General features: G+C 41.9%; 1 protein-coding gene across 1 annotated transcript; it reads left to right on the plus strand.

The window, feature by feature from the left end:
- The first annotated feature begins 4,792 nt into the window (after positions 1 to 4,792).
- Positions 4,793 to 9,817, plus strand: KCNV2 (potassium voltage-gated channel modifier subfamily V member 2). Its single transcript, XM_071581572.1, has 2 exons — positions 4,793 to 6,232; positions 9,500 to 9,817. Exons 1-2 carry the CDS (start codon positions 4,793 to 4,795, stop codon positions 9,815 to 9,817), a joined length of 1,758 nt encoding a protein of 585 aa, XP_071437673.1.
- The last annotated feature ends 7,736 nt before the right edge of the window (positions 9,818 to 17,553 follow it).

Raw genomic sequence — 17,553 nt, forward strand, 5'->3', positions numbered from 1 at the left:
AGGCCTTACAGGATCATATATATTCTTTAAAGTAATTTTAATTAAAAAGTTCTCTTTTTTTAACCAAGACAAAGCACATATACTCAGCTCTGAAGCTGCTTTGCTCAGGGAAAGAGCATTGCAGTTATACAGTCCCCTATCCTGGGAAAAGTCAGCACTTCAAAAAATGAAGACTTGCAAAGACTCGTCTTCTTTTGACTGTCTTCCTTTTCAGTTATAGTTTTCTCTTGTGAAAATCCTGAAGCTGGTATACAGAGCACAGTCTGGTTGATTGAACAGCAACCTCCATTGTTAACTGATCAGTAGGTTTTCACATTTTCTTCCTCTACTCATAGAATCATAGAATATTTCCCTGCTCCTCAGAAGACTATCTGAAACTAAACAATATGACTAAGACTGTTGCCCAGATGGTCCTTGAATTCTGACAGCCTTGGTGCTATGACCATTTCCCTGAGGAGTATGTTTCAATCACTGACCACCATCTCCATGAAGAACCTTTTCCTAATGTTCAGTGTGAACTTCCCTGATGCAGGTTCATTTCATCTCCTCATGTCCTATCACTGGCCACCAGAGACAGATCAGCACCTCTCACTCCATTGTCCAACTTGAGGAAGTCATAGATTGCCCCAAGGTCACCTTAGCCTTCTTATCTCCAAGCTGAGGAAACCAAGTGACCTCAGTCTTGCTATTGAGGACTTTAACCATCATGCTCACTCTCCTCTGGACATACTGAAGTATTCTGATGTCCTTATATTTGTGGTGGTCAAAACTGCACACAATATTCAAGGTGAGGCCATCCCAGTGCAGGGCAGAGTTGGACAATCCCCTCCCTCAACAGGCTGGCAATGCTGTGTCTGATGTTCCCCAGGACACAGGTGGCCTTCCTGGCTGCTAGGGCACACTGCTGACTCACACTCAACTTGCCACCAATCCAGACCCTCAGATCCCTTTCAATGAGCTTCTTGTTGGTATGTATAACCAAGATTACCCCATCCAAGGTGAAGAATCCTCCAATTAATCTTGTTTAATTTTGTATGGTTGGTAACTGCCCAGATTTGTAGTCTATCCACATCTCTCTGCAGGTCCTCTCTACCCTCAAAGTTAGAGAGGTCTTCCTAGTTGAGTATCATCACCACACTTAATTAATGTGCATTTGAATCCTGAACTCAGATAATTTCTAAAAATGTAGACCACTGGAATGGAGCCCTGGGGAAACCCACTAGTCACTCACTGCCAGCCTGATGTAACACCATTTACTAAAACCCTTTAAGCCTGACCCATCAGCTCATTACTCACACAACGTATTACAGACTTGACTAGCTGTGTGCTAAGCAGGTTATCCAGAAGGGTACTGTGAGAGACTGTATGAAAAGCTTTGCTAAAATAAAAAACAATCCACTTCTAATGGCTTTCCTTGTTCAGCTAGATGAGCAACTTTGTCATAAAAGGAAATTAAGTTGGTCAAACAGGACTTTCCCTTGGTGAACCCATACTGGCTGTGACCAGAAGCTGCATTGTCTCTCAAGTGTTTTTCAGTAACTCCCAGAATAACCTTCTCTGTAATTTTACCAGGTGCTGCAGTGAGACCAACAGACCTATACTTTCCAGAATCTTCTTCATACCCTTCTTGAATATTGGGTCAACATTTGCCAGGTTCCAGTCAACTGGGACCCTTCTAGACTCCCAAGACAAATGAAAAGTAATGGAGAGAGGTCCTGCAACTACATCAGTCAGTTCTTTCATGTGACGGATCCTGTCTAGCCCCATAGACCTATCTGCATCCAACTGAAGCAGCAAGTCTCAAAAAATTTCAGGCTTGCCTGGGAGTTTATTTCTCCCCAAGAGACAGTTCTTCCAACACTGTGCTTTAAGGAACCCAGAGCCCATCACGGGTGTTGAAGACAGAGGCGAAGGTGGCATTAAATTTCTTTACTGTGCTTACATTCCTATTTGTGAAGTAACCAACCTCCTCAAGCAATGGACAAATGTTATCTCTGATCCTCCTTTTGCTGTTACCATTTTGGGAAAAAAAAAAAAGCTCTTGTTGTTGTCCTTCACAATGCTTGCTAGCTTGAACTCTAATTGAGCTCTGGGCACACAAGTTTTCTCTCTACAGAGGTGAGCAGCATCTCTGTCATCCTCCCGCATCACCTGTATTTGCTTCCAAAGTCATACACTTTCCTTCTCCACCTAAGTTCTAGAAGATCGCTGCTCAGTCAAGCCAGCCTTCTGTCCCACTGTCTTGGCTTCCAACATTTTCAATTTAGATCCTTCTGGGCTCTTAAAAGACAAGTCTTAAAAAGTGACCAGACTTTCTGGACCCAAATAACTTACGGAAGAAAGGATTCCCGAGGGATCTTACTAGTTAGGTCTTTCAGCATCCCATGGCTTGCTCTTCCCCACACAAAATGTTGACCAATTTTTACTAATGACATTTATGAAGATAAGCAGCACATTGAATAAGGTAGATAAGGGTAAAAAAGTAGATGCCCTCCAGTCACTTCATTTTCTTATCTCTCTAGGCTTGGAACTAGCATCTCAGAACCAACTCTAACCACAAAATAAAGAACATAAATTAAGCAATTTCATTTTACCTATTTTGTCAGAGTCAAGTGTGAATAGAGTGCAGCAGATGCCTGAGAGCTCTATTCCCAAGAATATCAAGGTCAAAATGATTAGTCTGAGCAGAAGAGAACTTGGTGATCTTCCTCACTTTGCTTAGTAATGATGTCCAGGACCTGAGTCCAGGCGCATGGGAAACTGATGTCTGACACTCAGGAAGTTCACCCTGTAGAAGCTCCTGCAACTGTAGTATGGTACAAGAAATGATCTCTCAAATAGCGAGCAATAAGCCCTACTGGATACTCTTCAGAAGTGAGACAAGGGAGCCTGACAAAAAGCAAAATTAAATGTTCCAGCAGAGGCCGGAAAGAGGAATATGTTGCAGCCTAGCCTGAATCTTGATTAAGAAATATGGAACACTTTTTGGTAGTAAAATGATGGCATTGCAGACTAGCCTTTTTCTTACATGTCAATTAATTTGCTTAGGAGAAAGAAACAGCCTCAAATTGGACATTAATTTGCATTACAGTTGCTATACAGAGGACTCACCATGGTATGGTTTAATGTTCAAAGCAAACTGCAGAGCAGATTGGTATCTCTACAGAGGTACTGACAATCCCTATTAATAGGGACCTTGCCTGTTTTGCAGCAAGAAAGAGAATGAACAGTGGAGACAAATTCATGAACCAAAAGACTTTAAAGTGAAGTTAAATATGAATTACAAGTGATCCAGCCCTTAAACTATGTGACTCAAAGAAACCTTGAACTGTTCACTGTGATACACTCATTAGAATACAACCTGACAATGGAAATATTGCAAAATGCTCAGCTATGACCTCTTCCAGTTTCTCAAGAGCTAGTAAATACAAAAGCTACAACTAGGAATAAGGAAACAGGAAACAAGAAGGGGGGATTCTCACAGCAACAGCAATTGCTTCACATGGGACACCACCAAAACAAAAATTGGAGTCTGCAGGTGCTAGACCATGAGCCCAATGACGGAAGAGGTGCTTGGAGACATCAAAGGCAAAATTCTGCTGCAGGGGCTCTGGGATACAATGTCTCAGCAGCTTGTTTGAAAGCTGAGTGGAAGGCAGACTACAGGATTGCACATGGAAGGCCTTCCAGAACAGCAAGGGGATTGCCAAAGCTAGTAGTTTTCCAGTGCCTTTTGCCTTCCTGCACTAGCTTGGATACTAGTGGAATAATGAGCTGAAGTGCTCCCAGTGATAAGCAGAAGTAACTTGGCTTTCAGGATGCTCATTGTTAGAGGTGATGCTGGTGCCATCCATCTCAATCAGAACAGACAATAAAATGTCCATGAAAGCAAGAAAAAGCACGTCTCCTGTACTGCTAGTTAATCACTGCAGGTGTATTCTACTCTGACATGATCTGCAAGAAAAATGAGTGGCTTTATGCTGTCTCTCAAGTGCTCATGAAGAGTTTGGACCTGGAAACCCTTTCACACTCTGTCCTTCACTTCCAGTGAGTCCAGTGGAGCACAAAGCCTGCACTCCCAGACCACAGCCAAACCTGCAACTTTCCTCCGCTCTTAACTAAGTGGAGGTATGCTAACTGGGAATAAAAAGGGATGACTTTTATTTGCTCACCTTTTGAAAACATTTTAAGAGCTACTCTAGTGAGTTTCTACCCTTTATCTGCATATCAATTATTCATTAATTTCATTAAGGAAAACCAAGCCTTTCTATGCTCATGAGAATGAAAGAAATCTTTGATGTTCTCTCTTGCTCTTTCTCTCTCTCTCTCTCTCTCTCTGTGCCTTACATATTTTCATTTTGAGGTTGTTTTTAAAACATATATACTGAATTAGGAAATGTGTGAGTTTTATTACCAATGAAACATTAGGGTTTTTTTCCCTCTACTGATTTTTGATAGATTTATGGATCCATAATCATTCACGTCACAGCCTGAGGGAAATGAGGATGGAACAGGATAATAGCCCCTAAATCCCCTCCTCTAAGCACTCAGATCTTTGCTGTCAGCAAGATTAAAACGGCCAACAGCAGTCTTCATGTGTCTATATCCCTCACACAGCTTTCACAACAACTGGAGTGTGCCTGGCAGGGAGAAAAATGCAGAACCACCTCTGTGCATGATACTACTGAGATAAAGAAAACAGGATTGCCACCCTTTGTAGTGCTGGAAAGGACTGGTGTTAGTTGCTTGATCAGGTGAATGCAAAGAAGGGAGAAGAGTAAGGAATAATATTATGTTGCAGCTTAACATACAGCAAGAGCTTCCTTTCCTGAAGCATAAAGGCAGGGAGACGGAAGCGCCAAACATCCTCCCACAGCCCAACAAGGGGAAGAATAATGAAGGCATGCATGTGGAAAAGCAGAGTGGTTTTTCTGCTAATGCTCCCTTGAACACGCAGTCCCTACTGCTACTGGGACCTGAGGGGAATTGCTATTATTATGTGGATGATGAAGATGAGGAAGATGAAGAGAAAGACCAAAGAAAATGGCCAAATGAAGACACATTTAAGGGAGAAAACAAGGCCTCATCATTCACTCCTTGCTCCCCTGCTCTTTCTGCCAGAGCCCCAGCTATGGCATCTGCTCCATCCATGCTGAACATCAACGTTGGCGGCCAAAGCTACCGTCTCACCTACCAGGCAGTGGCCATCTATCCCAAGACCCGCCTGGGCCGACTGGCTACCTCCACTGACCGCCGTTGCCAGCTGGGCCTGTGCGATGACTACACTGCCCAGGTGGATGAGTATTTCTTTGACCGGGACCCAGCCGTCTTCCAGCTGGTGTACAATTTCTATGCCTCAGGAGTGCTGCGTGTGCGGGATGAGCTGTGCCCCCGGAGCTTCCTGGAGGAACTGAGCTACTGGGGCGTGCGTCTCAAATACACCCCTCGCTGTTGCCGCATCTGCTTCGAGGAGCGCCGCAATGAGCTGACTGAACAGCTGAAGGTCCAGCGGGAGCTGCGCTCCCAGGCAGAGGCTGAGGAGAATGAGCAGCTCTTCCACCACATGCGCTACTATGGTCCCCAGCGTTGGCGCCTCTGGAACCTCATGGAGAAGCCCTTCTCCTCTGTCACAGCCAAGGTGATGGCAGTGGCCTCCAGCTTCTTTGTGCTCATCTCTGTGGTGGCCCTGGCACTAAACACAGTGGAGGAGATGCAACAGGTAGACTGGAAGAGTGGGGATAGCCGGCCTGTCTTGGAGCACATTGAGACCCTATGCATTGCATTCTTCACACTGGAGTACCTACTGCGCTTGGTCTCTACCCCAGACCTGCGCCGCTTTGCCAGCAGCGCCCTCAACGCAGTAGACCTCATTGCCATCCTGCCCCTCTATCTGCAGCTGCTGCTCGAATGCTTTACTGATGATGACCAGCCCCGGGGTCGGGGCTCTCAGCATGAGCACGATATCGAGAAGGTGGGACGGGTGGGCAAGGTAGGACAAGTGCTTCGCATCATGCGCCTCATGCGTATCTTCCGCATCCTCAAGCTGGCCCGCCACTCCACAGGGCTGCGTGCCTTCGGCTTTACCTTGCGCCAGTGTTACCAGCAGGTGGGCTGCCTTTTGCTCTTCATTGCTATGGGGATCTTCGCCTTCTCTGCCATGGTCTACACAGTGGAGCATGATGTCTCCAGTACCAATTTCACCAGCATTCCTCATGCTTGGTGGTGGGCTGCCGTAAGTAAACACATCTTACCTTGCTGGGTAGCCAGAGACCCACCCCCTCACTTTCCCTCTCCTTCCTTGCTGGAGCTGCTGACAGTCTAAAAACAGGCTCAGATCAGTGAACATCTGCTCTGAATTCTGAGCTTATAGGACATATGCACACACACACACACACACACACGCACTCATTCACCTCTGTTGGAAGCTTAAATCAAGGCTTAAATAGGCTGACAGTGTTGAAATTTCCATCTCTCCAAATGCAGAAAGTATTTGCACTTCTAAAGAAGAAGTGGGCAAAGAGATGGGGAAAAAAAAGCATTTCCTCATTTAATGCCATTTTTAGTGTTGCAAAAAACAGAGAAGGGAGAAAGCCATTCATGCATCAGGCTATCTGGTTGCAGGTGAACACAGGATTTTCATCCTTATTCTATTTGCAGTCCTTCTGTGACCCATCATACAACTACAAGATGACAAGACATAGTTTATTAACTATTGTCAGGTCACTGAAACTTTAAAAGCAAAAGCTGTCCCAGAGTTCTGGCTGTTAAAAATGCATTAGAACCAACAGTTGTTTTACACAATAGACTGTGTTCTGTTGTGTTGCAGAAGGTGTGTGTATCTATAGCATCCTGTATGAAAACAGGGCATAACTAGACATTGCAGATGCTGAGGGGAGGCAAAGGGCCCATATCTTGGCCATCCATAACCTTAAGGCTTGTCCTAGTCTATGCTCACATGCACTCTGTTTTGCAGTAGTTGATGTTGCCCTCCATAATCTATGTTTTTGCAGGGCCCCAGGACTGATCCCTGGGCCTGGCTATGGGTCTAGCTCTGTCCCAGTCACTTTCCTGGAGAAAGAAGCCCACGCAAATGGACTGAATAGGAGTCAGAACATCTCATGCTGGTTGATCAGCAAAGACACAGACTGCACCAAGCTGCAGATGGGGCCTACAGGACAGTAATCTCAGCCCATCCAAGGTCACTTCTCCCAGTCAGGAGTCCTGGAGCCCACGGTCTGCACTTCTGGTCCAGCAATGGCCAATGAGGTGTGGTGGTTTACCACAATGTCTGTAGTGATTCAGCACATGGCAGAAAAACTGGCCCTACAGACACATGTAGACAGTTATATGTACACATGCATTTATGTACCTGTACTGAATATCATTCAAGCTGGGCCATGGAAAGGATGGAAAAATAAGTGAATAAAGGTCCTGTAATATGACCTTCACACATCATCTGTCAGTAATATACAGAGGTTATGAAAATATTTGTTTTTCATACATTGCTAGAATAAAGACATTAGCCATATGTTTTGTTTTCTGAACATGCAGATTATACACAAAATTTTTAGGGCTCATTTCTGCAAACTGGTGACACGATAATCATTTAGATATTCCAAAGAAACTTTATGACTATATGAAAAAAGGCAAATTTAGCTGATTAAGTTTCTTCAAAACAGGAGCGGTAGCATGCACATTGAAAAAGAACTGTGAATTAAAATATCTGGATCACTCAAATTTTATTAAAATCCAACAGCATTCACAGTCTTGCATATGCAGAAGTAGTACCCCTGCTAAACTGTTACAGGCAATGTATAAGACTATGCCAGTGGAACAGAACCTTATCACAGGATAATATTTTTCTCCTGGCTGGTAGAGATAAACATCTTGCCTTCATCTCAGTATTTATTTTTGGACATATTTATCCCGTATTATCATTCAAATCCAGTGACTTAATTTCCATTAAAGCAAATGGCTAATCCTTTTTATTCCACAGGAAGCACCAGGTGCATCCTACAAATGTGCTCACCCAGTGCTGTTCCATGCACCCTAGTGCTTTCTTCATTTGAAATAACATTTTATTTAGCATGTTAAAGGATGGCAGGCTGCACACCATGACCTTCCAAAGACTTGTTTAGTTATTTATTCTGAAGCCACTTACTGTGGCTAAAGCCACCAGGGTATTACAGTGAAAGTCCTACCGCCTGTGGCTTATTTCTGCCAGAGTTTTAGATTACTGTTTCACAGATACACACAGTGTGTTGAGACATTGTGGGGAAAAAACAAAAAATTGCTAAAAAACATCTCTTGCACTGATTAGAAAGTGGCAGAAGTCTGCAAGTTTTACCTGCCAGAGAAAAGTACATTATATTTACTAAATATAAAAATAATAAAAAATAAAGATGTGTACAGTGAAAGTATATAAATTATGAGTTATTTTTTGCTACTTGGGAGTACATAATTCATATTTAGCATCCCCATAATTAAACATTCATGAATTTTTGAAACTGAATTTTACAATGAATCTATACGGTACCTGGTGTAGTACTGGACTCATGACACTGTTCCTTCATATATCCATAGGCTAAAAAAAGAAAATTATGGTGGCTGAGAAGAAAAAAGTCTGCAAAACTATGCATATGATGTGATAGCAAAGTGTACAGATTCATATAAAATGAATACACTAAATACCACCACCCTCACAGAAAAAAACCCAAATGGCAACAACAACCAAACCCAAAACACTTTAAGCAACCCCCAAATGTTTCTTCAAATGGGGAGTCAGCAAAAATTTCCCACCCAGGGTACTCATTTAGCACTATTAATAAATATGCTGGAAGAATACACTGCAAGTAAAAATTTACGGGCTACAGTTCCTTGTAGCATGTAATCATTAAGTGGATTTTATCTAGAATTTTCAAAGTCCTGGATCACTTCTCCCTATAGTACAAATATTATGAAAATATATTTCACAATTAGCTGAAGATTTTCAAGTGTTTTGCATTAGGTCCTAAAATATATGTGACAAACAAAGGCAGAACTCAAAATACAATCCACAGAGTAAGCCCCAAATACTGGGTTTTATCACCACACTGGATTTAGAAACAGGACATCTGTTCCAAGTGACATAATGAGGGAGCAGGGTTGCAGCTATCAGTGGATTTGTATGGTCAGGGAGCCACATCTCACTGCAGCCAAGCAAACTCACCTTCTGGACTCATGTGGAATTGTTTAGAAATTCCCTCCACAGGGCAAAGCTTCCAAAATTCCTCCTGAGTGGTGTCAAACCACTGCCTTTTTTAACTTCATGAGAGGGAATTTTTTTTTAAGATATATTTTCTCTAAGATGCATGGTACAGAAAAGAACGGCATTAGGGAGCATTTCAAGCTTATGATGCAAAGTACAAAACCAGTAACTTTAAAATTGTCCCTGATCAGTGAACATATCTGTTCATCTATTTCTTCTCAGTTAACAAGCTGAATGTTGGTTTGCCTGTAGGTCAGCATCTCTACAGTGGGATATGGTGATATGTGTCCAGAAACTCACCTTGGTCGCCTGTTTGCTTTCCTCTGCATTGCTTTTGGAATAATCCTGAATGGCATGCCCATCTCCATCCTCTACAACAAATTTTCAGACTATTACAGCAAGCTGAAGGCCTACGAGTACACTGCTCTCAAGAAAGAAAGAGGGAAGGTCGACTTCACACGGAGAGCCATGAAGAAAATATCTGAGTGCTGTGGAGAAGGTGAACTGACCATTCGTCACAGTGATGATACAGTTTGTGCTTTGGATATTGGGAGAGAACCAAGAAGCTAAAGGAGAAAGAAGAAAAGCAGATCAGCCAAGCTAAGTGAATATAAATTGAGGAGGCCAAAAGTAACAGATGTAGATGGTGAAGTCTATTCTGAAGAGGGTTGTTTTCAAAATTGAAAAGGCTCAGATTAAAACGACAGGTTTTTTTAAACTTTCCTAGATGGTGAGCAGAACTAAAGTGCTCATCAACACTCTGAAATTACCTTCTTCAGATTAACCACACAGAAACTCTGAAATAAACCTACATGAAGATCTAGGCCCCTGCTACTGATTACACTGACAATAAAGACCAACCATAATTGTACCAAAGGGAAAAAAATTGCTGCCATTAAGGGTCAGCGACCTTGCTGCTGTCAAGGCAGTCTCAAAAACTAAACAAATAGGATACCCAATATACTGATTGTATTGCTTAAACTGGTTTCTCATCAGCTTTCAAATCCAGGAAAACAGCCTGTAGCACTTACCTAGATATTAGCAGCAGCTATATACTTTAAGATTTTGCTTCTGTTTCCACTGTCAGAGAGCTACACTTCACTGTTCCAATTTTATTTTTCAAATGCAGCCCTGCAAATTATTCCCATTTTTGTGCCTAAGTAAGCAATACACTGCTTCTAGCATTCCCTCCACCACCACCTTCATCTTTCATTATGACAAGAAATAGTGAAGAATTCTGGAGTCTGAGTTGATAAATCTCGTGAATTAATTCTGAAAATATTTCTGAACACAAATCTTTTTAGGTAGTATTTAATGTATCTACTTATCGAATTGTTAGAATAATAGGCCTGTCATGGGACAGAAGTGTTAAAGCAACATTTAAAAAATAATCAAAGTAAATATGTAATGGATAGCATTTCATAAAGACTGTTGATCACAAAGGATCTTATCAGCACTTATCTGTAAAAAATTTAAAATACAGTTTAAAGTCAAGAAACTTTGTCTAGTACATACAGCCATTAGGGACATAATCCTGCCATTTTAGCTCACCCTCAAGGTTACCTTATGTCCTAAGATTGGGTCTTCTTGTACAGCTGGATGCAACTGCTAACTTCTCTAAACTCACCCCAAACCCAACATAACAAATAAAACTAACAATTAAGTGGAATCGCAGTTTTATATTTTACTTAACAGCATATCAGGAGTATTCTTTTTACATAAGAGTCATCATACTAGTTTAGAAATAGTAATCTGCATAACAGATCTGAAAGAAAAATTGCTTATTGATAACCAGATACAAAGAGCTTTAAGAAAAAAAGGTATAATAAAAAGGAGCAATGGTAACAATCACCAATATGACCCATGGCTGTTACTCAGCAGCACACCTGTTTCAAAGCCTCCTGATGACAGAGATGCATTTCAAAACTCTTGAACTCTCACACTGTGTCTGTGCTGCCCTGTTGAATGTAAATGGCTGCATTCAAATCTCAGGACTACATGGAAGACAATGGTGTGTAGCTCACCCTGGGACAGATGAGGGTGAAAAAGTTAATTAATTTTGCTATGTCCATGCAAATTGTGTCATGTAGAGGGACATTCCTCTTTTCAGTGGTGAGCAGGTAATTAGTAACCAGCTTGCTCTTCTCATTCTCTGCCTCCAGAAAAACATATTATAAGCCCATCTGTCATTTTGTTCTTGAGGAATGACAGTCAGCACATTGTGTGTTGATCAGCTCTGTTAAAAGCTAAACCGTGTCTTTAAGGCAGAGCTGAGCCTTGGGAGGTCAATGTGATAGATATTTGTTGTTCAGAACTGCACACAATGCAGCAGGCACAATCCTGGCACTCACAGAGAAGAACAGCTGCTTTACTTTGGCGCTGTCGATGGTATGAATTTGCATAGCAGCAACAGGACAAGAAGCTTCCACAGTAAACCACTTCCGGAAACCACAGTAAACCACTTACTGCAGCTCAGTGAGGTGGCAGGCTACAAGCATGCAAAAACACAATTATGCTGTTTTTAAAACACGCAGCTGAGGACAGATCCCTTAAAAGGACTTAAAACCAAGTGATTACTCAGGTTTCCAAGATACAGGATACTTTAATTCCTTTGCTGAAGGAATGCATACTTGCATGACCACGCAGATGGGATGCAGATGCTCAACCCTGCATGGCAGGCTCAGAAGCCTCTTGCTACCTACCAAAATTCAAAGCCTGAGCCATTACTCTGCTGATACTGGACTTTTTCACAGCCTCAGACATGACAAGAGATCACTAGTCTCATTTTCTACTATGCTTTTTAGGACAGGCAAGGGAATACGCTTTCCACATGAAACATGAGCAGAAGAAAAAGGATTTTTCTTCTTTTTTTAATCAGGAGTCAGAATTGAATGTCCTTGACATGTGTTTTCTCATCTGTCCAACAATATTTTAATGCACAAGTCCCATAGCACAGTTATAACCATTCAAATATAGCTTGGAGAGGGTCTCTTGCACCCCTCTAGCTGAATCTTATTCCAGTTAGCACTAGGTAATTAATGGCCTATAAGGTATCAGTAAAAGAAAGACCATAGAGCTTGGTGTTTCCAGCACTCAGCTGGGTGGAAAGGTGTTGGTCACAGACCCTGCTTTAACATAAAAGCTATGAAAGTATCCTGACCAAGCAGCAAAATTTTTCCAAACTCCCAGTCTCCACTAGCCCAAGGAATTTTTAGTTTACGGCTTTGGTCTGAAAGGACTCCAGAGTCAGTCCCCGCACACTACAGCCACATGAAGGTAAAACTCTTTGAGAACCCTATCGTCTCAAGGGTATAGACCAACACACTGCCAGACAGGGGGCAGAATGACTTCTGTCCCCTCAGAAGAAGACATTGTGACCAGTACCACCAGGTTCAGTCTGGGTGCACTGAGCACCAAGGCCATCACACTTTGGGCAGGTCAGTTTACCCAGCAGCTGCCACACTCTCTTTTTCCTCAATGAACTTTGTCCCCTCATCCCTCTGCCATCCAGCCACACTCTCCCACTGCTGGCAGCTTTGGTACCATCTTGATTGCTCCATGCACTGACTGAATAAACAAACATGATTGTTTGGGGAAGTGGAGGTAGATTCTCACTTGATTCATGACAAACCTCAATGCTGAGAGCTCTGATTAACACCTAAAGTTGGCACAATATACATGGTAGAAGTGTGCAGTCTGGAGGACAGACCTCTGGCTATGAAACACTAAACACAAGACTACATTAAGTTCCTGAGTCTCGCTTTGTAATTACCTAACTTCCCTGCCCTGCTGCACTGAGGAGGCAAACAGGTGCTTAGTGCAGTAAAGCACTTTCCAGAAAACCAGAAGTTAGGGCTCAGCTGGGGGGGGGTTTCTAGTCAAAGACTCATCCTTTTCTTCTCTGGATTACCTTATGCAGCTTTCTGCCTTGTTGCTTAACTGATCTTATTTTATGGGTGACAAGCATGAGTCTGTACATTTCAGCAGGAAAGGGTATGCCTGAAGTTGAGGTATGACTACACCAGTCAGACATTGCCTGGATTGCTTCAAGTTCTGTCAGTGCCAGCACTTTCTGTGTGGATGATTCTCTCATAAAGTCCTCTCTTGCTGTGAGAGCCTATCTGAGGCTCATCCTATACAAAGTGGACCTCCAGCCAGCTCAGAGGGAAGAGTGAATTCATATTCCCGCAGAACAAACTTCTGAAAACCTGCAGAAGGCAGTGCAAAACCAGACAGTTTTGAAATGGGTTGCAGAAGTTTGACATTTTTCTTGACGCAATGTTTCCTGCTGAGAAGGCCTGAGTTAATTTATTCTGTTCCATTAACTGAGACGTTTAATGGTGTTGTCTCTGGCTCTAGATTACTCAAAGGAAAGAGTCCTATAACAACATCCAAAACTAGTGCAGAAGTTAAGATTGTCTTGGTTACTTGAATGCCATAGTGCTTTGACAAGCAAAAGGTTTCAATATAACACATAAAGGGAAAATATCAAACACAACAAAGATGGGCAATACTATTAAAGTAGGTAAGTCTTGTTTTATGAGATGCTAATTTGGCGTAACTAAGGTTTAAGGAAACAGGGTGAAGGATTCTCAAACCACTGAGAAATTAAAAATCTCTCAGAATATGGCCATGCTGAAGTCTTCTATTTTAACTAATTGGAGATATTAATGAGATCCAGAGGGAGAAGGAAAATATGTTCTATCATTATGTTGCACTACAGACTTAAGTAAACATGCTATCTCTGCCACATAAAGAAACAGTCAGTTTATCTGGATAGCCTGACTTCATTTTAGGAGAACCATGTATCATTTCTTCTACTTAATTTAGGCTTGGAAATTATTGGGGAGGGGAAAGGGGGTGAAAAAAGAAAAAGAAAAAAATAGGAGGAAAAAAGAAAAATTTAAAAAGGTGAAGAGAGAAAAAAAGGGTGGGGGTGGTAGAAATCTAGTCTGCCCCTACATGAGACAGTGGAAAGAATTCAAATTAGAAATTTCTCCTGCACAAATCCTTGTCTTAGTAGAACATCATTTTTTCAATTCAGTTCAGCAGCTGTTAGCTTTTCTTATTCAGAAAGATAGCAATTAAAGCGGTAGCTACAGTAAACCACAGATTAATAGGCATCTGGTACTACTCCCAGGCTTCTAAGACAAATAGTAATATTCAGTCTTTAAATGTGTAAAATTTTAAAGATTATCAACTCAGAATACTTCAAAGCTTTTGAAGAAAAATAATGACTGTCAATAAGACTAGGAAAGAAAAATTTCAACTGTTTAGAATATGGCTTTATATTATGTAAGAATATGTCTGTTGACTATTACAAGACCTTTATTGACTTCTTTATTTGGTAGAATAGAAATTACATGCCATTTGACTGTAATCCAGCTCTTTATCTAGGACTGAAAAAGGGAAAGGTCAGAAGTACGACTTTTTATGTACTTAGGTAATTTAATGGAAATACTATGAGAAAAATTAAATCTTTCTACAAGTAGATCCTGCAAAAGATATTATTAAGGTTTTTAAATAAAACTTGCCAGAGTCTAATTCTACTGTATAAAATTACTCTGTACTGTCATTCTAACTTCTGAAGTGGATTTGCTCCATTTATAAGCAAAAGAACTTGACCAGTATTAATGACCAGACAAGCAAGTACCATACTATGAAGTCAGTATTTTGCTAACACTTAGTAACTGTTTTTCAGGCCATCACGTGCACAAGCAACACTAGCACTTCTGGCAGGGGCCAGGGGGTGGATAGGTGGATGAAAACGACACAGAATGATGGACAACAACAACAACACAGGATGATAGACAACACAACAAACAAGCCAAACCCAAACCCAAACCCAAACCCAAACCCAAACCCAAACCCAGTAAGTTCCATAAACTCGGGAATTCACGGCAGTTGCAACAGCACCTCCTGCTGTGATGGGGGACTCCTGTTGTGATGGGTGGGTCTCCTTGTGGGAAACACAGTCCCTCACACAGAAAATTGTTGACTGCTGCCACTCAGAGGTTATGGGCTGCCATATTTCCCCTTTCCTCAAAATTATCTGGTGCCTGCTACCTGCTGTGTTAGCTAGTTCTGCTGCATCTTTCTTAGGTACAGTGTACCTAAATCTGGAGTCTTGTCACCAAGGATGAAATGTTCACAGTAACATAAAAGTTCAACCATTTTGAATTCTTTTGAAGAAAAATAATTCAGAAATATCTCAAACATGTCTTTAAACTGGTACTACCTGTTCATTTCCCTGCCCATTATAAAAAGATAGGGAATTTGAAAGAGGTTCCAAAAATATTTTAACCTGTTAAGACAAACAGAGGAAAAAAAACCATGTAAAAACATGTGGCACCCATTTGTAAAAGCAGCCTCTGAAAGCATTTCAATCACTTCAACCAGTACGACCCTTGACAAACCTTTAATACAAGAGAAAAATCACAGACACAAAATGTTAAATTGAGCATATGCAAGGAATTGCTGCTGCTAACTGAGTTTAATCCATATATTTTCCACTTCACAGCCATCAGTGACTTTCTTTTCCCTTAATCCCTCCCCACAGTACAGCCTGTAAATACTACTACTGGCTACTTTAGATAATACAGCCAAGAGGGTTAGAGCTTTTGTACACATTCAAGAGAAAAAAATGTCAAGAAAACCTTGAACTGCTGAAATTTGCAGCTACAGGGATGGGAGAAAAGGTGGAGGACCCAGTTATGATAGAACAGCATTTCTTAAATAGCAGTGCTTTCTAGGAATGCTTCTTTCTTTCTTTGTTAGATGATGAATAGAATGGTACCTACCATTTATAGATCTTATAAAAGATTCCATGTCCTAAAAAACGGGTTTCAAAACAAGACACACAAAAACCAGAAGGGGCTTTAAACAACAAAAACCTTATTAATGAAGAAAGAAAATTCAATTTACATAATGGAGCATGTAAGGGAGCAAATCAATGCAAGACTTTTAAATCCCGAGAAGACGGGGAAACTGATGGAATAACTGGGTTAAGCATAACTGAACTTCTTGTTTTTAGAAAGCAGATGAGGTGAAAAAGAGGGGTTTTGACAATGACCTTGAATTTGACAATGCCAATTGCCTAATGGACAGTACAGACCTCTTCCAAGAAACCAGAAGGTAACATGTCTTGATTAATGCAATCAGCACTTGCATGAATCTGTTTTAAAGATGTAAGAAATCAACAAGTCCTTACTTCTAATGTTTGATTAGTACCATTTAATTTTTTAGGCATAACACAGGAATAGTGAGAACACGTGGTAGAACCCCTGAAGTACCTAATGGTGTGCATACATGGATAGGGCGTTGTGTCCATTCCAACAGGTCTACAACCCAACTGAGTAAGAGATGGACAGAAGTAAGACAGAACATCTCACAGCTTATGGGTCACAGTCTGCCTGCAATATGTATACTGTCCCAAAATATTCCCCCATTATTTCCAGCTAAGTCAATCATTCTGCATTTTCTGCTGACCCCACTTTTTCTTCAGTTCTAAACCCAGAAACAAACTCAGTCATTGTGTACGTGCTTTTGAAGAAAACGTAAGCTGGTGGAGCCAGTGGAAAAGCAAACACTGCTTGCTCTTGGTAAACCCTGCTGTCAGCAACAAAAGGGAAAGCTGCTTCTTCGAAGAGTTATTAAGAGTCATAGAATCAACTGGGTTGGAAAAGACCTCCAAGATCATCAAGTCCAACCCTTGATCCAACTCCAGTCCATTTACCAGATCATGGCACTCAGTGCCACGTCCAATCTGCGTTTAAAAATCTCCAGGAATGGTGAATCCACCACCTCTCTGGGCAGCCCATTCCAATGCCTGAGCACTCTCTCTGCAAAGAATTTTTTTCTGATCTCCAACTTAAATTTCCCCTGGCAGAGCTTAAGCCCGTGCCCCCTTGTCCTATTGCTGAGTGCCTGGGAGAAGAGACCAACCCCCACCTGGCTATAACTTCCTTTCAGGTAGTTCTAGACAGTGATGAGTTCACCCCTGAGCCTCCTCTTCTCCAGGCTAAACAACCCCAGCTCCCTCAGCCTCTCCCCATAGGGCTTGTGCTCCAGTCCCTTCACCAGCCTTGTTGCTCTTCTCTGGACTTGCTCTAGCACCTCAATATCCTTTCTGAACTGAGGGGCCCAGAACTGAACGCAATACTCAAGGTGTGGCCTCACCAACACAGAGTACAGGGGAAGGATCACTGCTCTGGGCCTGCTGGCCACGCTATTTTTGATACAGGCCAGGATCCCATTGGCCTTCTTGGCCACCTGGGCACACTGTTGGATCATGTTGAGCTTCCTGT

This window comes from Pithys albifrons, chromosome Z (assembly GCF_047495875.1).
Source record: "Pithys albifrons albifrons isolate INPA30051 chromosome Z, PitAlb_v1, whole genome shotgun sequence".
Lineage (NCBI taxonomy): Eukaryota > Metazoa > Chordata > Aves > Passeriformes > Thamnophilidae > Pithys > Pithys albifrons.